The following is an 18,551-nucleotide window of genomic DNA, read 5'->3' as shown; positions in this document are numbered from 1 at the left end:
ATAGTATAAATAATGTTAAAATGAAATAAAATTTAAAATGAGAAATTTTGAAAAATTTTAATTTAAGTGGTTAAAAATTGAATATCATAATATTTTATGCTTAATATTATAACTTTACTCTATAACATGAAAAATAATCACATTTATTCGTAAAAATCTAATTAATATTAAAATGATAGAAGAAATGTATTAATAAAATATTTATTAGAAAAAAAAAACTAATTTGAAATTTTATAAGTAATTTTTTGTAAAAATATATCATTAAGATATCTTTAAGCAAAATACATATATACTAATTTGTAAAATATTGAATAGTTGAATATTATTTTAGAATGATAAAAATTGCTTTTTTAATAAAAATAAACAAACTCAACCAATATATTATAATGTGTTGTCAAATAATATTTATTATTATTTTATGTATCTTTTTATTATATTTAAAAAAGTAATTTTTTATTTGTTATATTAATAAATAAAAAAAATCTTTTAACTTTATTATAACAAATAGATAAAGTAAAAAAAAATAGCTCAAAAAATTTGGAATTTATTTTAAAAATATATTTTAAAATATTTTTATAAAATAACCAATTTTTTTAAGTAAAAAAAAAAGAGTATTTGAAAAGATATCTAATTAATTTAAAAATATTTTAAATGTATTTAAATTTTCACTATACATTTATATTTTTATTTCTTAGTATAAAATTTTACTCTTGTATGATTAAATTTTTACAAATATTTTGTATCTTAAATTTATTATAACACTAATGTTTGCTATTCAAATATTTTTTTTAATATTATTAATTAAGTAAAAAATAAAAATGAAGATGTAATTATAGATGAAAAAAAAAATGTGAAAATTTAATAATTTTTTATCTTCTTTTTTAATTATATTTTTTTAGTAAAAGATTGTATTAATTCCTGTGAGGAAATAATAAAAAAAAATTTATTTTCTAAATATAATAAAAGACATTTTTAAAAGTTTATAAGAAATATAAACAATCTTTTTCTATTTTCTATTGTTGGTAAAAGATTTTATAATATATATGATTATTATTTTGTAACGATTAGAATTTATAAAAATTTATAAACAATAAATGAATGTGGTAAGAAAAATTCAATAAATAATAGTATACATGATTATTAAATATTGTGGCATACAATTGTGTGTTTGTGTGTATGTTGTTAAAAGAATTATATATACTAATAGAAAAGGGATATATATGTTAGACGGCAAAATTATAAAAAGATCTTTTTCTTGCTTAAAATAAAAAGTAAATAGCAAATATTGGGGATTATGCTTGTGATGTTAAACTTTTTATCTTCTAATATTATAGTTTAATTTAAGTTTAATTATTTTCCAAATGTTTAATTTAAAGAAATATATATAAAAATAAAATAATGATAAATAATTAAAAATATTTAAATAATTATTTTTAAAATATTAAATTTAATTTTATGGTTAAATAAAATATAATTTAATAAATATAATATCTTTATTTTTAAAAATTACTCAATAGCAATTGTTATATCTTAAAAAAAAAAAATTTTGGAAAATGTTATACTAGTATAAGATTTAAATATCTTCCTTAAGTAAATATTGAATTTGATTAATTGATCATAAATAACTAAATACAAAAATTCAATCATATGTTAAATCTTTTTTTTTTATTATTAATATTTAATTTATTAAAAATTATTTTTATTTGTTAAAATATGAATTATACAATTTGTTGATATCTTTTCTTATCTTTTAATAATAATTTTTACATAATAAAATATATTTATTTCCTAACAACCATCTATTAAAATAAGAAAAGAAGATAGCTTGTATAAATATTTAAACACACTTTATACTTTCTTTTTTTGGTCCTTCTTATTTATGTAAAAGTATTAGTTTTAACTTTTGACTTGCCATTTATTAATGTGTCTTATAACTTCATTCCATTTTTACTAATCATAAGTAATAGCATATATTAAAAGAAAAGAATATCTATATATTGTTTAGATTACCTCTACTTCCACGTAGATATTTTTCATTATATACATCTATCTTTAAGATCACTCATATAGACTTTTTATTTATTTATATAAAAAGGTAGACATTATATTTATTTTAATAATGTTAAAAATTTATTTTATTTATTTTAAATGAATAGTTTATATTTTAAATTTAATGATAAATAATTATAAACTATTTATTATTAAATATTCTAAAAAAAAAAAAAGTTTTTTTATTTCATTTATATGTTACTTATTTTTTGTTTAATTTAATATAAATAATATTATTTTATAAATTTATACTTTAATATAAAGCTATCATAACTAGTTTTATTCTATCATAATAATTTATTGTAAAAAAAAAAAATGCCTTCTAATTTAAGAAAAATAATTATCTTTATCTTTGACATTATTATTACCTTAACCTTATTTTTAATAGCCTTGACAAGTCATCGTTCTTTTTACAATTATATTTATACAGAATTGTAGTTATAATATATTCTTCTATATAATATTAAAACATAGATATAACAAATTAACAGTCCTTTTTCTTTTTTTCTCTTACCCCCCTTTTTCTTGATATTAAAAAGATACAGACCTTTTAAATAGACATTTGTTATATTAATTCTACTACAATGATATTTAAAATTTTTGTACTGAAATATCTCTTATGAATCGATGTCTATATATATATATATATACAAAGTGTTTATAATATTAATCAAATGTAAATGAAAATTTTAAAAATTCAGGTCGCCTAAGTGTTATAATAATTTATATCAAAAAGTTGTTTCCATATCAAGGAAAGATAACATTATATTCATTCAAGTTGTATAGATTTTTTTTTATATTTTTTTTTTTAAATTATAATTTTATTTTAAAAAAAAATTGTTTTGATTTTCCTTTTATTATCAGCATAGTTTAATTATTATTTAACTAGTTTACACTACTTTTAATTCATTCACACTATTTCTATTTTATTTCCTTGTATTTTTATATTTTGATTTAATTAAAAATTTTTTTTTTTTATGTTTAGGGCAATGAATTTGTTTTATGTTCCTTTTTTGCTAATTTGTATAGCAAATGTTGGTTTGATGAACCAATCAGTTATATATATTAATTCACAAAATCATGATCAAGTCATTGAATCTTCAGATGTTGTTTTTACGGCTTTTTGTGCAGATTGGTGTCCATTTAGTAGGAGACTTAAACCTATTTGGGAAGAAGCGGGTAAAAAATGGGGAGAAAAATATCCTGGTACCAGTGTAACATTTGCTATTGTTGATTCAGTACAAGAATCTGAGGTTGCTGATAAATATTATGTCAATAAGTTTCCTACAATGAAAATATTTATTAATGGTGAATTAGCAACAAAAGAATATAGGTAATAAAATTTTTTTTAAAAAAAATATTGATTAACAAACTATATATATTTTAGAGGGGCAAGAAATGTTGATGCATTACATGACTTTGTACGTCAACACCTTGAATCAGCTATAAAAGAATTTACATCAGATAATGAATTGGATAGAAATATGAATAAAGAAAAAAGAAATATTGTTGGATATTTTCAGTCACCAGATGCTCCTGAATTTAAATATTTTAAAAAAATTTCTGCAATTCTTAAAGATGATTGCTCATTTTGGTTTTCAAAAAGTGTTACTAAACCTGGTTATGGAAATGTTGTTGTTTTTCATGATCCAGATACTAATGATGAACAAAAATATACAGGAAATTTAAATGATTATGAATTTCTTAAAACATGGATTACTGATAAATGTATACCTCTAGTTAGAGAAGTTACATTTGAAAATGTTGAAGAATTAACTGAAGAAGGATTACCATTCTTATTATATTTCCGTGATCCAAAAGATACAGAAGGTGATAAAAAATTTACCAATCTTGTACAATCAGAATTAATGGAACATAAAAGTACTGTTAATGCTTTACTTGCTGATGGTTTTAAATTTGCTCATCCACTTAAACATCTTGGAAAAACTTCACATGATCTTCCTGTTGTTGCTATTGATTCATTTCAACATATGTTTTTATTCCCAGATATGTCAAAATTATATGAACCAGGTCAATTAAAGAAATTTATTATAGATCTTCATTCTGGAAAATTACATAAAGAATTTCATGAAACACTTGACCAAAGATTGGCTGATTTACAAAAGTTTGCTGAGGAACAAGCTAAAATTGAACCTAAAGATGGATCCGCAGGACCACCTTCAGCTGTCCCAATACCTGATGGTACACCAAAACCATCAGTCTTTAAAGAACTTAAACCATCTGAAAAAAGATATTCACTTTTAGTAAAAAATGAACTTTAATAAATATTTTAATAATTAGGAAATTAAAAAAAAGAACAATAATCAAGTGTGAAATTATCTATTTATCAAAGACCAATTAATAAAAAAATAAATCAAATTTATTAAATTAATAATATTACCGGTAGTAATCAGCATTTTTGTCGAAAGAAAAATATAAAAAATATAATCTAAGTACAAATTACATATCATATGAATAGAAGATATAATTCATTCAAAAATGTTATCATTTCACTAGGATTACTCCATTTAGTATATAATATATTTATTTTTTTTTAACAAAATATTTATCAAGTATATATTTTTTACATTTTCTTTAAACAAACAGATCACTGTCGCTATTCTTTTTTTTTATTATATAATTTTTTCTTACAATATTTGTACTAAATTTATTTACTTGTAATTTATTTTGTTATAATATTTTTTTTATATTTTTGCAATAAAAAGAAATTTAAATATAATTTTTTTTAAAAATAATAATTAATTATAAAATTAGGATGAACTTAAACTACTACTATCTGTTTTAAGTGATTTATATGAATCACTTTTATCACCTGTTAATTTGCTATATGATTCTTCTTTGATACTTTCAATGCTATTTAATTTTACAATATTTCGTTTTCCTTTTAATTTATTTATTACACTATATTCATCCTTATCATTGTCATCTGAAAATGATTCTTTTTTATCTATTGAATTAACTTTTTGAACCATTGGTTCTTTTTCTCCTTTTAAATAAGTTGTTCTTCTTCTATATACTGGACATTCTTTGTCATTTTGTCTTTCTTCAACACTTAATATTCTTGGAGCAGGTAATAAATTACTTTCCTGTATCTTATTATGTAAATCTTTTCTTCTTTTATTTTTAATAAATCTTGTTGGTTTTTTATATGCAGCATAATAAAAAATTTCACATAGTAATTCTACAACTTCAAGTACTGTTATAACTGAAAAACCAATCCAAAGTCCAATATTACCACCAAAATCAGAAAATAAATTTACTAGTGTATAACCAGCTGTTTCCTTTAATGTTTCAAAATTTAATTGTTCATAGTATATTTCAATGTATGCTGTATTTAGTCGATAATATTCAGCACATGCTTTAGAATCATTTGTTATATCAATGACAGCTGGACAATCAGCGCCAATATTGAAATTAATAGCTGGCCATGCTGCAGCAGAGTAAGCTGTTTCAAAAGCATACTCAGTACATGGTTGAACACAATGACATTCTTCTTGAAGATGATGAAATCCACCAATACTATTTGTAAAATTTGTTAAACATGATCGTTGTTTATAATTTCTTGCATCACAAGGTTTTAATGTATCATTACCTAAAGGAAATCGTGGATCACCACATCCACAATGTTGAAGAATTTTATGTTGAAAACAATTTCTATAACAACCTTCAGGAGAATAATGTTCAGCATAAATATAACCTTCTGGACGAAATGTATCACTACATAATCCATATGGAGCATCAAGTCTTTGTAAAACTTTTGTTTTTAAACCAAATGATGAAACAAATCCTGTTGGTGCACTATATCCAAATGTATCTGGAAATGGTTCTTGATCTTGTTCATGAACAACTAATCTAACACCAGCAGCTTCAGTTGTTGGCATATAATCTTTTTGAGCAACATTAAGAAGTAATCTTAAACCATACATTGGTCCTGCTCTACTATTTTTTAATTCAACACTATCATTAAAATTAAAAGTATAACAATTCCCATATTCTGGATCCATATGTAATTGAAAATCACGATTTAAATCACAATCTTCACTATTAAATGAACATCGTAAGACAAACTCATCTAATGTATATGAAAGTTCTTTTCTAACTTCTAATGGCATTGCTGCAACAAGAAAAATGAGATTTTCTTTTGTTTTAGTTGTAATAGCACCACGATCTTTTAATTCATTTAATCCAAATGCTTCTTCAACTTCTGGTGGTGTTGTAGTTGTTGTAATAGGATATATTGTATAATTATTAGGATTCCACCATGAAATTTCAGATTGTGTTTTTTTGATACAATGATGTGAAATTGATTGACAAATACATTGAACTTCCTCAGCTTCTGTTAATAATGTTGTTATATTTGGTGGTCGATCAGGATCATCACATGTTTGTGATGATGAACAATGATAACATGTTTTTTGTGACCAAACAGTTGTTGGATAACATGGCCATATATCTCCAGTATTTGCTTCTTCATAACAAAGACATACAGTTGTGTTAATCTAAAATATTATATTAAAATATATTTAAAATATCTATTTTAAGAATCTTATATTTTAACCTACATCTAAAGGATTACGTTGTGGAACACATTGATCTTCAGGTGTATTACAAACACATCTAACATAAACAGGATTATAAAGAACATGTCTTTTTTTTCTTACAGGAATAGGTTGAGGATTATTTTTCATACTATCAATTTGATTCATAGCTTTTTCCCAAATAGCAAAACCTTGTTCAATTTCTTCAAATTGTCTTAATTTACTAGCTTTAAATGCATTCAAATTACAAATAGTTGCTGCTGGAAATGGTGCTGGTTCAAATTTAAGTTGCATTTCAATAATTGTTCTATATTGAAAATATTCAGATAATGTCCAATATGTTTGAAATGCAAATAATAATGAAGCAACAACAAAAAAGAAAAGCCATACATATCTTCCAAAGAAAGAAGATGATCTAAAGTAGAAAAAAAAAATTATTATAAATAATATTAAAAAAATACTAACCCTACAAATGGTATACCATGACTACTTGTTCTAGCACAGAAGTCTCGTAAAATTTGCGAAATACTTGTATATTCAATACTTGACCCTTCAAAACGTGATGAACGTATAGAACGTCTTATAGATGTTGGTGATTTCAAACTTTCTGGTACATTTAAAAGAAATGATGGTGGTATTAAATGTTGAAAGGTATTATTTGTTGTATCACGATAAGTTGATTCTATTGAATTTGATAATTTTTCTTTTAAATAATTATGATCATTTTCATATGTATATTCACCTAAATGATCAGTTAATTTTGGTATTTGAAGATAATGAAATTTTTTATTTCTTTCTTCATCATTTTTCATATTGATTTCTTTATAATTGTTTAGAAATAATTTATAAACCTATATAAAAAAAATTTAAAAAAAAAAATACTTATAATAAAATAAAAGTTCATGTAAAATTTGATATAAGATGATAAATTTATATATAAAAAAAAATATTTTAAAATAATTGAAAATAGTTCAAGGAATGGTATAATAATTAATGGTTAATACAGTAGGGAATAAAGACAGAAAGTAAGTTTTTAAAGGAAATGTTAAGAAATGACACATGAATATTTAAGATTTGTATATTGTGTCACAAGAAAGTAAATTCAATGTACCACTGATAAGTAATAGATTTTGTCAAAGCAAAATATAGATAAAGATAATAGATTAAGCTATTGATATTTAAATAAATATGTATATATATATTTTAAAAAGTTAGAAATTGCAACTTAATTTGTATAGAAATTTCTATTGGTATTATAAGAAATTTTAAGAAAAACTTGTAACAAAATAATTTCTCATAGGAATTATAAATGTATTAGTTAGATTTTAATATATATATATAATATATAGCTATTCAGACTAAAATAAAATATTTAAGAAATTTTAAAATTATTTCTAAATCATACTTTTTGGATAATTAAGTTTTATAATATTTTTGTTAAATGTTCAAGAAGAAGGATAATGATAAAAAAATAAAATTTCCATCTTTATTAAATTTTATATGTTTATATAATTAAAAATAGAATATTGACAGAAATCTATTAAAAATATATCAAACTTTTTTTTTTTAATTTTTAACATTATAAAGATAATTTTATTTTTCTTAATATATAATCTCAAGAAAATAAATAAGATTATTTTTAAATAATTTATAATTATCTTGACTAAGTTGACAAATTTTAAATAATATATAAAATATGTCAGAAATAATTGGTCAATTGACAAAGATTAAATGCGTCCTTTGAAAAAAAAATTATTTATTATTACTTTTTATAAGACCAATTACTCTCCAGGGGTAAAAGATTGTTATATGGCTACTTTATTATTTATCAAATTTTTTTTTTACAAAGGTAAGGGATTCTTTGTAATATATTACATTTCTTCTTTTGAAAATAAATTTTTAATATCATTTTATTATTAAAAATCACAAATTATTTATAATATTATTACTATATAATATAGAAGAATTTATAAAAATGTTTATTAATATTATTTAAAACTTTCTAGCAAAAAAAAAAAAAATGACCATGAAAAAGTATTAAATTATTTCTTATAATGGACAATACTATTATATGCTAAATTATTATCTTTTATCTAACTAGATGCTAAATATAAACAACACACAATTCTAGTAAAAATTTATTTTTATAAAACAAATAAATAAATATAAATGCAAATTATTTACCATAAAAATTTTTATCATGCAACAACTCATTGAGCAATATATAATTTTTTAACAAGTAAGCATAAATTTTTAACTAATACTTATATTCATAAACTTGAATTATTACTATCAAACTTGTTTCATATTTTTGTAATCTTATGATAAAAGGAAGGTATATAGGTAATCATGCATACAATATTAAATACGATTATAAAAAGATTATAAGCATATATTGATACTATATAAATTCATCAAAAAAGTGAAAATTTATTATTTTACTGTTTTTATAAAAATATTTCAAATATTATTTATTTCATTTTACTTAAAGTTGTTATCAATTAAAATGTTTGCCAACAAAAATATCATTTGTATTATATTTACAATTGTCTTTCAAATAACCAATGGACAAATTTCACCTATTATACCATCAAATAACCCATACAGTTATGGTGGATATAATACCTATTCACCATTTAATGGATACTCTTCTTATTATCCCAAAACATATCCATATTATTCTCAAACATATTCTTCTGGTCTTTTAAATCCAATTTCAAGTGGATATACAAATTATATTGATGGAATTGGCGGAATTGGTGGAATTGGTGGAATCAGTGGAATCAGTGGAATTAGTGGAATTAGTGGTTTAAATTATCTCAATCCATCTTTAAATTCTCTTATGTATAGAAATGGAATTTCTAATTCATACTTAAATTCATTCATTCCTGGATTGTCATCTTCATATAATTGGAATTCACGTTATGGTTTAAATGGTTTAAGCGGTTATGAAGGTGCTTTATCATCAAATAGTTTATCAAATTACATTCAACCAGATATTTCAATACCACCAATGGGAATCCCAGAGTATGTTAAAAATCAATTTTTAATATATAAAACTTTTTAGTACTAATTCTTTAACAAGAAATATTCTTAGTAATCAATTTATATCAGGAACTGGTAGCGGAACTTGTAAGGATCAATCGCCTCAGTGTGCTGTTTATGCTTCAACAGGTCAATGTAGCTCTTCACCACTTCTTATGGCAAAATTATGCCCAATTAGTTGTGGAACTGGTTGTAGTGCATCAGATTTAGTTAGTGCTGGAGTAAATAATCTTAACTCCATAAGTTCTATGGCTTCTATAGATTCACCTTTTACAACACTTTCAACAGGATTAAATGGTGGGTATTCTGATTTTATAACCCCTAATAATTTATTTACTCCAATTGATAATGATTATAATATTCCCACCGTAGATCATACTTCAGTTATTTATGATTCTGTAGATTCTTATCAATTTGATAATATAATGAAATATCTTAATAATATATATAAGCGTTTTCAAAATATAGATGAGTTATCACAGCCATATAATTATGAAAATAATTTAATATTAAGTAATAAGTTACCATTAACTACAGTATTAAATAATAACAAAAATTCTGATTATTTATTATGTAAAGATTCACATGTTGATGGTTGTCCCTCTTGGTCAGCAATGGGATATTGTTCAAGGTTTCCAACATTTATGAATACATATTGTAGAGGATCATGTAATTCATGCGAAACTAACAATCTTATATCTAGTAATGTATTCATAAATGATAAAGATTATATTGCTTCATTTAGAGGAGGTGAGCCTTAACGCTGTATGCTCTTATTTCAATATACTTCTTCTTTAATCTATCACCTCTACAATTATATAATACTAATGATAATTATTTATTTTATAAAAAAAAAAACTAATATAATATAATTTTATTATTTTAGGTTTAGGAAGTTATTTACCTCTGACAAATAATGTTAGAAGTGGAATATATCCTTTAACAGAAAGAAAACAATCCGCAACAAGTATTAATAGTATTTCAAATATTCCAACATTAAAAGCAAATAATTATAATGATGAACCAATTCATTTATCTAGAAGAGAAAAAACAAATAAATTAAGAGAATTACTTGAAATGGCTTCTGAGTAATTTAAAATGTGCAAAAATATTCAATAACTTTTAATGCCAAATAAAAAAGTAATCATTTAAAGCAATTATTTAATATATTTATAATTATAATTTAAAACTTGAATTGCAAAAATTTTATTGAATAAACTTTATATTCATTTTCATTCATTATTCTGTAATTAATTATCTAAATTTAATAAAAAAAATTTTTTTCTTAATTTTTGATTAAATTATAAAAACAGAAATATAACTTTAACTAGTATTTACATGTAATATTATTTTTTTAATATATAATTATTTAATATTATATTATAATGTTTAAAATTATACTTAAACAATTAACTACAGATAAAATTATTTATATGTCAGTTTAATTTTAATGAATAATAAATAGAAAGACAACTAGACAACATATGTAAAAATGTGATACGATAAACAAAATTTTAAATGATAGAAAGCATCTATAACTTTTATATAAATTAAACTTTTCTCTATATATATTATAGTTTTATATAAAATAAATTTTTTTAATTAAAATATAAAATTATTTATTAAGTAAAAATTATATTAAATTAAAAAATAAGTTTTTTTTATTATCATTATTAACCTTATTTAATAACATTCACATTCTTTGACAATTAAATCATCAACTGATAATTCAAGAGCTGTTAAGTTATCTTTCTTTAAGACAAAATTTATTGTTTCAAATTTTGTTGGACGGCAACATTTTGTTCTTTCAAATGTTTTGTTGAAAAAATTATCCATAAAATATGAATTTTTGGATTGATACTAAAATTAAAAATTTAATCAATTAAAATAAAAATAATAATATAAACATACATCATTAAGAATACAATTTCCTTTACATTGTTTTACATTTATAACAGCTGGAAAAGCAATATTTTTCAATTGACCAAATGAATGTAAATTTATATATTTATCAATTATACAACATGATTTCACATTTTCTTGTGAATTACATTCCTCAGATTGTGAACGCCTTTTTCTCTCATTACTCTGATCAATTATAAGATGTAAAGTTACAATTGTAAAAGGTAATTTTATATCTAAAATACTAATATTACCATCATTTTGTGAAACAATTTTAGAATAAACTGTAAAATCTGATAACTTTTCATTGATTAATTTTTTTAAAATATCTTTTTGAATATATATTTTGTGATTTTTATTTATTTCACTATTAAAGTTATCTAAATTATAATTTAAAATTATTTCATCTTCATTATCTTCGTCATAATATTTTCTATAAATTTGGAGATAACTTTTTTGACTAGTATTTTTATTAATCTTAACATTTTTTAAATTTAAAATAAAAAATCCATCAATAAAAATATTTTTAAAAATGTTTTTGTTGAATTCAAAATGAGTCAAAATATCATTATCTTTTTCATAAGGTGATCTTTTTCCTATTAAAACAATTTGCTTATTATCTTTACTTTTATCAATCATAAATGAATCCTCATGTAATAGTATTCCTGTTTTTTCAAAGTATTTTTTTATTTTTTCAGATTTATGATAACTTTCACCAAAATGTTTTCCATTTATTATTGTATTATAAAAGTGTTTTGTATCTATTACACTATCATTCTTTTGTATTCCAAGTTTTCTTTTTAAATGATTGATAATAATAATTATTTCTGAATCATTTTTTTTATTGTTAAATGAATCATCATTTATAATAGTTCCATTATCAAAAATTAAATTGATTAAAATACATAATAAAATAATCTTAAATATAATGTTATGAATCACAAGCATTGTTACTTACATTACATAAAGTTGAAGATAACATTTTTAAAGTAATAAAAAGAGTGAATACTTTTTAAATAAATTTTATAATGATAACATAAAAAAACTTAAGATTTATATACAATCAAAATTTAATAACTTTTTATAATAATATCAATAATGAACACTAATAAGTCCTTTGTGTAAAGATTTTAAAGTACAAGTAAATATTATTTCAAAGAACTGTATTTGGAAGTTAATAAAATTAATTGGAAAAAAAAATATTAATGAATCTACTTAAAGTAATTTTGAAATTTATAAATTTGAATGAAATAAACTTTAATTATAATATATATTTTTAAAGATTACTTATATTATTGTTACATTTATACAAAAAATTTATATTTTAAAATTTATTTAATAAACATAAATTTTTGATAATATCACATTTATTTTAAATTAATTATTAAAACTTTTTTAATTCTCTTGAGATACAAATGAGTCATGAAAGTATTAGAATTATTTAATATTTAAAAAAAAAATATTTTCTCAATAATTATTATAAATTGTAATATTTTTTAAATTTTTTAACAAAAGAAAGGACAAAAGTAATAAATAAAATATACTGTTACAGTTACTATAACAAATAAACATAAAAGTATTCTTGTAATTTGATAATCTTTTTTTTTTTTACCAAAAATATTTTCCTCATTATGATCAATAAATCCATCATTAAGAATAAAATAATCATTTTGATTAATTGGTGTTGAAAAAGGTGATCGAGAAAATTTATGTGAAACTGCTAAAGTTAAATTATATTTTTCATTTAAATTTTGAAAAGGTTCTATATTTAAATACCCTTTATATCTAAAGTTTCCCCAATGTTTAATAACAATTTTTGCATCATATACATATTCAATTATATTTAAAGTATTGTTATGTGGTGTTAATCTAACAATTATTTCATTTAATGGTAAATTAGATATTGTTATAAAACTAATAATATTTTTAAAATAATAAATTAATGGACGAGTTGGTTTTATATAAACATAATATTCACGACTTTCTAATCCGTATTCAGAAGCGACTTCACATACATATGTTCCTGTATCATAATATGAAATATTTGATATTTTTAAAATTGTAAAATTGCGCCCATCTATTATTGAAGTATTAACAAAATAATTTTTATCATATAAATAAGTTCTATTATATTCTATTTTAAACATCCATCTACTAAGAAGAGTAGAACTGAAAATGAATGATTTAAAAATACATGGAATATATATTGTATTTCCTTCCTCAACTTCATAAGCATTAGAAATTGATTTTAATATATATGGTATACCTATAAATTATAATTTATAAATAAAACAATTTTTAAATTACCACTTAAATGTTTATTTTCAATGTATTTATTTTCTTCATTTGAATTAAATAAGATTATTTCATATATTATTGTAATTTTATCTTTGATATATTTTATACACTTGAAAATATTACTATCATATTTTGTTCCATTTTTTATTAAAGTATGGCAATACGTGTCATTTAAGCAATAAATATTATCATTTCCTAAATTCTAAAATAATTAATAATTGATTTAAAAAAAAAAATAATTTACAGTTTCTTCTAATATTACTTTTCCACTTTTTAATTCATCATTTTTACATATTAAATTAACATAACTACCTTCTTCAAAAATTAAAACATTATTATGTAATAAATTATAATTATATGTTAGAAATTTTTTGGTTACAATTGAATATTTAAATAAACATTGATAAATTCCTAAATCATTATATGTAACATTCAAAATTTTCATAATTAAATAATTTTTCTCCTGAAATATAATTATTTTATTCTTTATATTATTTACTATTTCTCCATCTATTTCAGAAAATTTATATAATTTTTTCCAATATAAATTATCAATTAATTCATAATTTTTATTAAAAACACAAATAAATTCAACTGAATTTCCAATTTCTTTTTGATTAAGTAAAAGTTTAGAATTAATATTAAAATTTGTCATATAAATTCTGGTAGAATTTAATGTAATAAAAAAATATGAAAATGTGGTAATAAAAAAGGCTTCACCATAATTCATCTAAAAAAAAAGTATTAAATTTATACTTTAATTTGTTAAATTGATATATAAATAATTTATATGGTATAATTGTGTAATATATTAAATAATTTTAAAAGAAAACAAATAACATTTAAAAATTATTTGCTTAAAATAATTTTTTTTTTTTATAATAATTGTACTTATGTGAACATCGTTCCCAATATAATTATATAAAAATGAAGAAAACGTTTTTTATTTGTTTAAATTACTAGATAATTTATACAATTTTATTCATTTCTTGAATGACTATCTTTCTCATTTTTTTTATAACAAACTTTAATATATGAGACTACCAAAAAATGTATAACTATGTTTTTATTTAATTATACTATTTCTCTTTATCTTTTTTACAAATTGTTTTATAATATATATGTCTATTCTATTGTATCTTTGTTTAAATAAATTTTATATATCAAAGGAAATAATATAATATGTTTTTGTAACAATAATAATAATAATAATATAACGTTACACAATGAATAAAAGAAGTATCTTTAAAAATATAATAGTTTGGCGACAAAGTAAAAAAAAACTTCGATATCATATTAATGAATATATTTAAAACAAATTAAAAATAAACATTGTTTTTTTTTTCTCTAAAAAGAATATTTTCTTCATTAATGTGTTTTGTTATAAAAGATATCTCTTTTTTAAAATTAGAGATGATCAGGAATTGGCTTGTTAATATATTGTAAATCATCTTTGTTACAATTATGTTTTCTACAACAACAAAAAATAAGATTATTTCCAGGAATCATTGGATCAGATTGAATATGACAACCACCTTCTTTAGGACAATCACGAGAATTCATTGGTCTATAACAACCTTTAAATAATGGTTCCTATGAAAAATTAAAAAAAAAATTTATATTATTAAATAATTTAAACTTACTCTTTTTTCTATCTTACTTTTATCTGTTAAATTACTAGCAGGAAAAGTAAAAATATTAACACAAAATAAATTTTGAAATGGTCCAGTTTGATCACATTTTACAGTAACTGTACCACAATTCGATGAATTATTATTTAAACATTCTGTACTATTGAATCCTTGACATAAAAGTCTTCGTTTATGTGTTACTCTTGTATAAAAAAAGTTTATACCTTCAATTCCTGCATCGATATCAATATCTAAATCAGGAAATGAAATATTACTAGTATTTCGAAATTTTTCAAGTTCATCATTATCAACTGTTGAAATTGACAATACAATAATAATAAAAATATTAAATATTCCAAAAATATAACAATATTTCATTTTTATAGTTAGTAAAAATGATAATATTAAAAAAAAAAGTTTGTCTTTTTATTATAATTTACTTTTAAAAATAGGGATAATCAAATTAGTATACTTTTAAATATTTAAAGGAGGATCTTGTTAAAAAATTTTACCTATACTATTCTTTTTATAATAATATTATAAGTCTAGTATATTGGCATTATTAATAAGTATTCGTTGAATGTATTCTGTTTTTAAGATGTCTAAATCTAATCTCTTAATGTATTTTACTTTATGATTATTCTCATATTATATTTATAAAATTAAACTTCTTAATATAAAAGTTTGACATTTTTAATATCTTATTTCTAATAGTATGCTCTAATCATTAACATAATTTAAGTGTACTTCTTTTTTCTACGATATTTAGTAACATTGTTAACAAATGACATAATGAGGAGATATTTGATGGCATTTTTATGTCTATTGTCTATACATTTTTTTTTAAAATATAATACTTACTACAATTCAAAAGACGTATTTTAATAAATAAATTTAAAAAAATAATTTAAATTTCTTTATATATATAAATATAATTAAAATGCTAATTATTAATAAGCCTTTATTAAATATTAAAACCAATTTTGGGTAAATAATCAAAACACCGTAAATTATAACATTTAAAATTACTAACAATAACAAATAATAAAAATATATATTTCATCAAATGAAATAATTATCATTAAAAATTGATGTGGTACAGTCAATAAAACATGGCATTTTAACTGTATCCAATTCCCATTCATTTGTCTTTAAGTCGAATAAATTAATATCTCGAATATTATCATAATTATCAGTAAATCCACCCATAACATAAAGTTTTTTTCTAAATATAAATGAACCATGTTTACGTCTTTTGTTTAGCATTTTGGGACCATTAAAAAAAGCCATTGTTCTTGTGTCAAACTCATAAATATCATCTGAAATTTCACCAGATCCTTGCGTTCCACCAGTAATAAAAATAGAATAATTTGACTTAGCAATAGAATAATCATTTTGATAATTATTTAAAAAAGCAACATTTCCTATTTGTGACTGATTAAATGAAACACGTACATCCCATACTATATATTTTGCTTCCGGACTTTGAGTAAATAAATAATTTACACCCATAACTGTTGAACCTTTGGTAACTTTTAAATTTTTATCATAAGGAAAGCATTTAAGACTTTCAAATTGCATAGCATTAAAATCATATAATATTAAATTATTTGTGACATAATCAGTTCCATTAATTCCTCCAATTTGAAATGCTTGACATGAATTAAGTGGATTCGTTAAAATAACTGAATGTTTTCGTGTCCATGAATGAAAACCAAATGCATTTGTTTCCCAATTACAATTTTCAATTGAATAACTTAAAACATGATCAGTTAACATACCTCTTAAATTGTGACATAATTGTCCATTAACTAAATATATATTTTTTCCTTTAATAATAATACCACTATCTTTAAATGAATTTGGTGATGATGGAATAGGTGAAAATGTATCATTCATTGGATTAAAAATATAATTACTTATACTTTCATTTTTATTTGATGAATTATTAAACATAAAAAAGCTTGGTTCATCATAACAATGTTGTTCAAATTCAATTTCATTTTTTTTTATTCCTTCTTCAAATGTTTCACTTAAAAAATAACCATACATAGAATTACTAAAAAAAAAATAGAAATTAAAAAATAGAAAATAAAAAATATATTTACATACCCATTATTATCTTTCATCCTTCTTACAAAATATGAAAAAAAAATATATTACATATTAAAAATTAATATTAAAAAAAAAATAAGGCAACAATCACACATTAATAAATAAAAAATGAATAATCATTAAGATAATGTAAATATATAAAAAAAATAAGATAAAAATAAATAATTAATTGAAAAGTATAAAAAATTAATATATATAAAATTATAAAATGTTAAAATTTAATAAATAAACGTATATTAACTAAATATATATTTGAATACATGATATAGAAATAAAATGGTTTTAAAAGATTGTATAAACAAAAATTATGTTGATAGAAAAATCTATATATATATATTATAACATTCTAATTTCATGATTTTAAACAATTATTTAATATTTAACTTGATGTCTCTTTTTTACACATTTTCAAGTTTCATTTGGTACACACTTTTAGGAATGGATCATACATGTATCATTTAAGTGATGTCTTTTTTTTATCTTTATTTTATCTAAAAATTTTATAAATCTTTTTTTTTTAATTTAAATATTTTTTTTTAATAATTTTTTTTTAATAATTTTTTTTAATTATAATAATTAATAAATTTAATTATAACCATATTTTTTTATTTTATTTTTAAATTTTGGAATAAAGATTATTTATAAAGTACATAAATAAAATATGATAAAAGGCAAATATAAAATTTCGAGTTTGCGGGACGTTAACATCTAGTAAAATAATAAAATGAATGTGTAAATATAAATGTATATATAAATATAATCAAAAAAATTTTTTTTAAATAAAATAAGTGTTAAAGAAATAAATATAAATGAATTATATAATAAAATAATTATAAAATTAATACTTTATTGTAATGGTTTTTTTTTTATTTTTAATTTATTTAAAAAAAAAAATGAGAACATTCTATAATATGTCTTTTAAATATTATTCCAACAAATTATGATACTTTTT

The 18,551-nt window shown here is 20.2% G+C and overlaps 7 protein-coding genes across 7 annotated transcripts; 2 read left to right on the top strand and 5 right to left on the bottom strand.

Moving 5' to 3' along the window:
- Window positions 1-3,092: 3,092 nt before the first annotated feature.
- On the top strand, window positions 3,093-4,331 carry SRAE_X000075900 (Endoplasmic reticulum resident protein 44; the record flags this gene model as incomplete). The annotated part of the gene is made up of 2 exons (XM_024645143.1): window positions 3,093-3,382; window positions 3,437-4,331. 2 exons carry the CDS (start codon window positions 3,093-3,095, stop codon window positions 4,329-4,331), a joined length of 1,185 nt encoding a protein of 394 aa, XP_024510630.1.
- A 489-nt stretch (window positions 4,332-4,820) lies between these two features.
- SRAE_X000075800 (Na+ channel, amiloride-sensitive family and Degenerin family-containing protein) lies at window positions 4,821-7,420 on the bottom strand (the record flags this gene model as incomplete). The annotated part of the gene is made up of 3 exons (XM_024645142.1): window positions 4,821-6,569; window positions 6,633-7,023; window positions 7,074-7,420. 3 exons carry the CDS (start codon window positions 7,418-7,420, stop codon window positions 4,821-4,823), a joined length of 2,487 nt encoding a protein of 828 aa, XP_024510629.1.
- A 1,694-nt stretch (window positions 7,421-9,114) lies between these two features.
- Window positions 9,115-10,745, top strand: SRAE_X000075700 (ShKT domain-containing protein; the record flags this gene model as incomplete). The annotated part of the gene is made up of 3 exons (XM_024645139.1): window positions 9,115-9,635; window positions 9,676-10,403; window positions 10,540-10,745. 3 exons carry the CDS (start codon window positions 9,115-9,117, stop codon window positions 10,743-10,745), a joined length of 1,455 nt encoding a protein of 484 aa, XP_024510628.1.
- A 591-nt stretch (window positions 10,746-11,336) lies between these two features.
- Window positions 11,337-12,537, bottom strand: SRAE_X000075600 (Transforming growth factor-beta, C-terminal domain-containing protein; the record flags this gene model as incomplete). Its single annotated transcript, XM_024645138.1, has 3 exons — window positions 11,337-11,513; window positions 11,565-12,473; window positions 12,514-12,537. 3 exons carry the CDS (start codon window positions 12,535-12,537, stop codon window positions 11,337-11,339), a joined length of 1,110 nt encoding a protein of 369 aa, XP_024510627.1.
- A 523-nt stretch (window positions 12,538-13,060) lies between these two features.
- SRAE_X000075500 (Immunoglobulin subtype domain and Immunoglobulin-like domain and Immunoglobulin V-set domain and Immunoglobulin-like fold domain-containing protein) lies at window positions 13,061-14,298 on the bottom strand (the record flags this gene model as incomplete). Its single annotated transcript, XM_024645137.1, has 3 exons — window positions 13,061-13,821; window positions 13,863-14,055; window positions 14,098-14,298. 3 exons carry the CDS (start codon window positions 14,296-14,298, stop codon window positions 13,061-13,063), a joined length of 1,155 nt encoding a protein of 384 aa, XP_024510626.1.
- A 962-nt stretch (window positions 14,299-15,260) lies between these two features.
- On the bottom strand, window positions 15,261-15,862 carry SRAE_X000075400 (Hypothetical protein; the record flags this gene model as incomplete). Its single annotated transcript, XM_024645136.1, has 2 exons — window positions 15,261-15,446; window positions 15,497-15,862. The coding sequence occupies 2 exons, from the start codon at window positions 15,860-15,862 to the stop codon at window positions 15,261-15,263; spliced, it is 552 nt and encodes a 183-aa protein (XP_024510625.1).
- Window positions 15,863-16,546: 684 nt separating this feature from the next.
- SRAE_X000075300 (Kelch repeat type 1 and Kelch-type beta propeller domain and Galactose oxidase, beta-propeller domain-containing protein) lies at window positions 16,547-17,613 on the bottom strand (the record flags this gene model as incomplete). Its single annotated transcript, XM_024645135.1, has 2 exons — window positions 16,547-17,543; window positions 17,597-17,613. The coding sequence occupies 2 exons, from the start codon at window positions 17,611-17,613 to the stop codon at window positions 16,547-16,549; spliced, it is 1,014 nt and encodes a 337-aa protein (XP_024510624.1).
- Between the last annotated feature and the right edge of the window lie 938 nt (window positions 17,614-18,551).

The sequence above is a fragment of the Strongyloides ratti genome (assembly GCF_001040885.1).
Source record: "Strongyloides ratti genome assembly S_ratti_ED321, chromosome : X".
Classification (NCBI taxonomy): Eukaryota; Metazoa; Nematoda; class Chromadorea; order Rhabditida; family Strongyloididae; genus Strongyloides; species Strongyloides ratti.
This window is presented reverse-complemented; position numbering and strand designations above follow the sequence as displayed.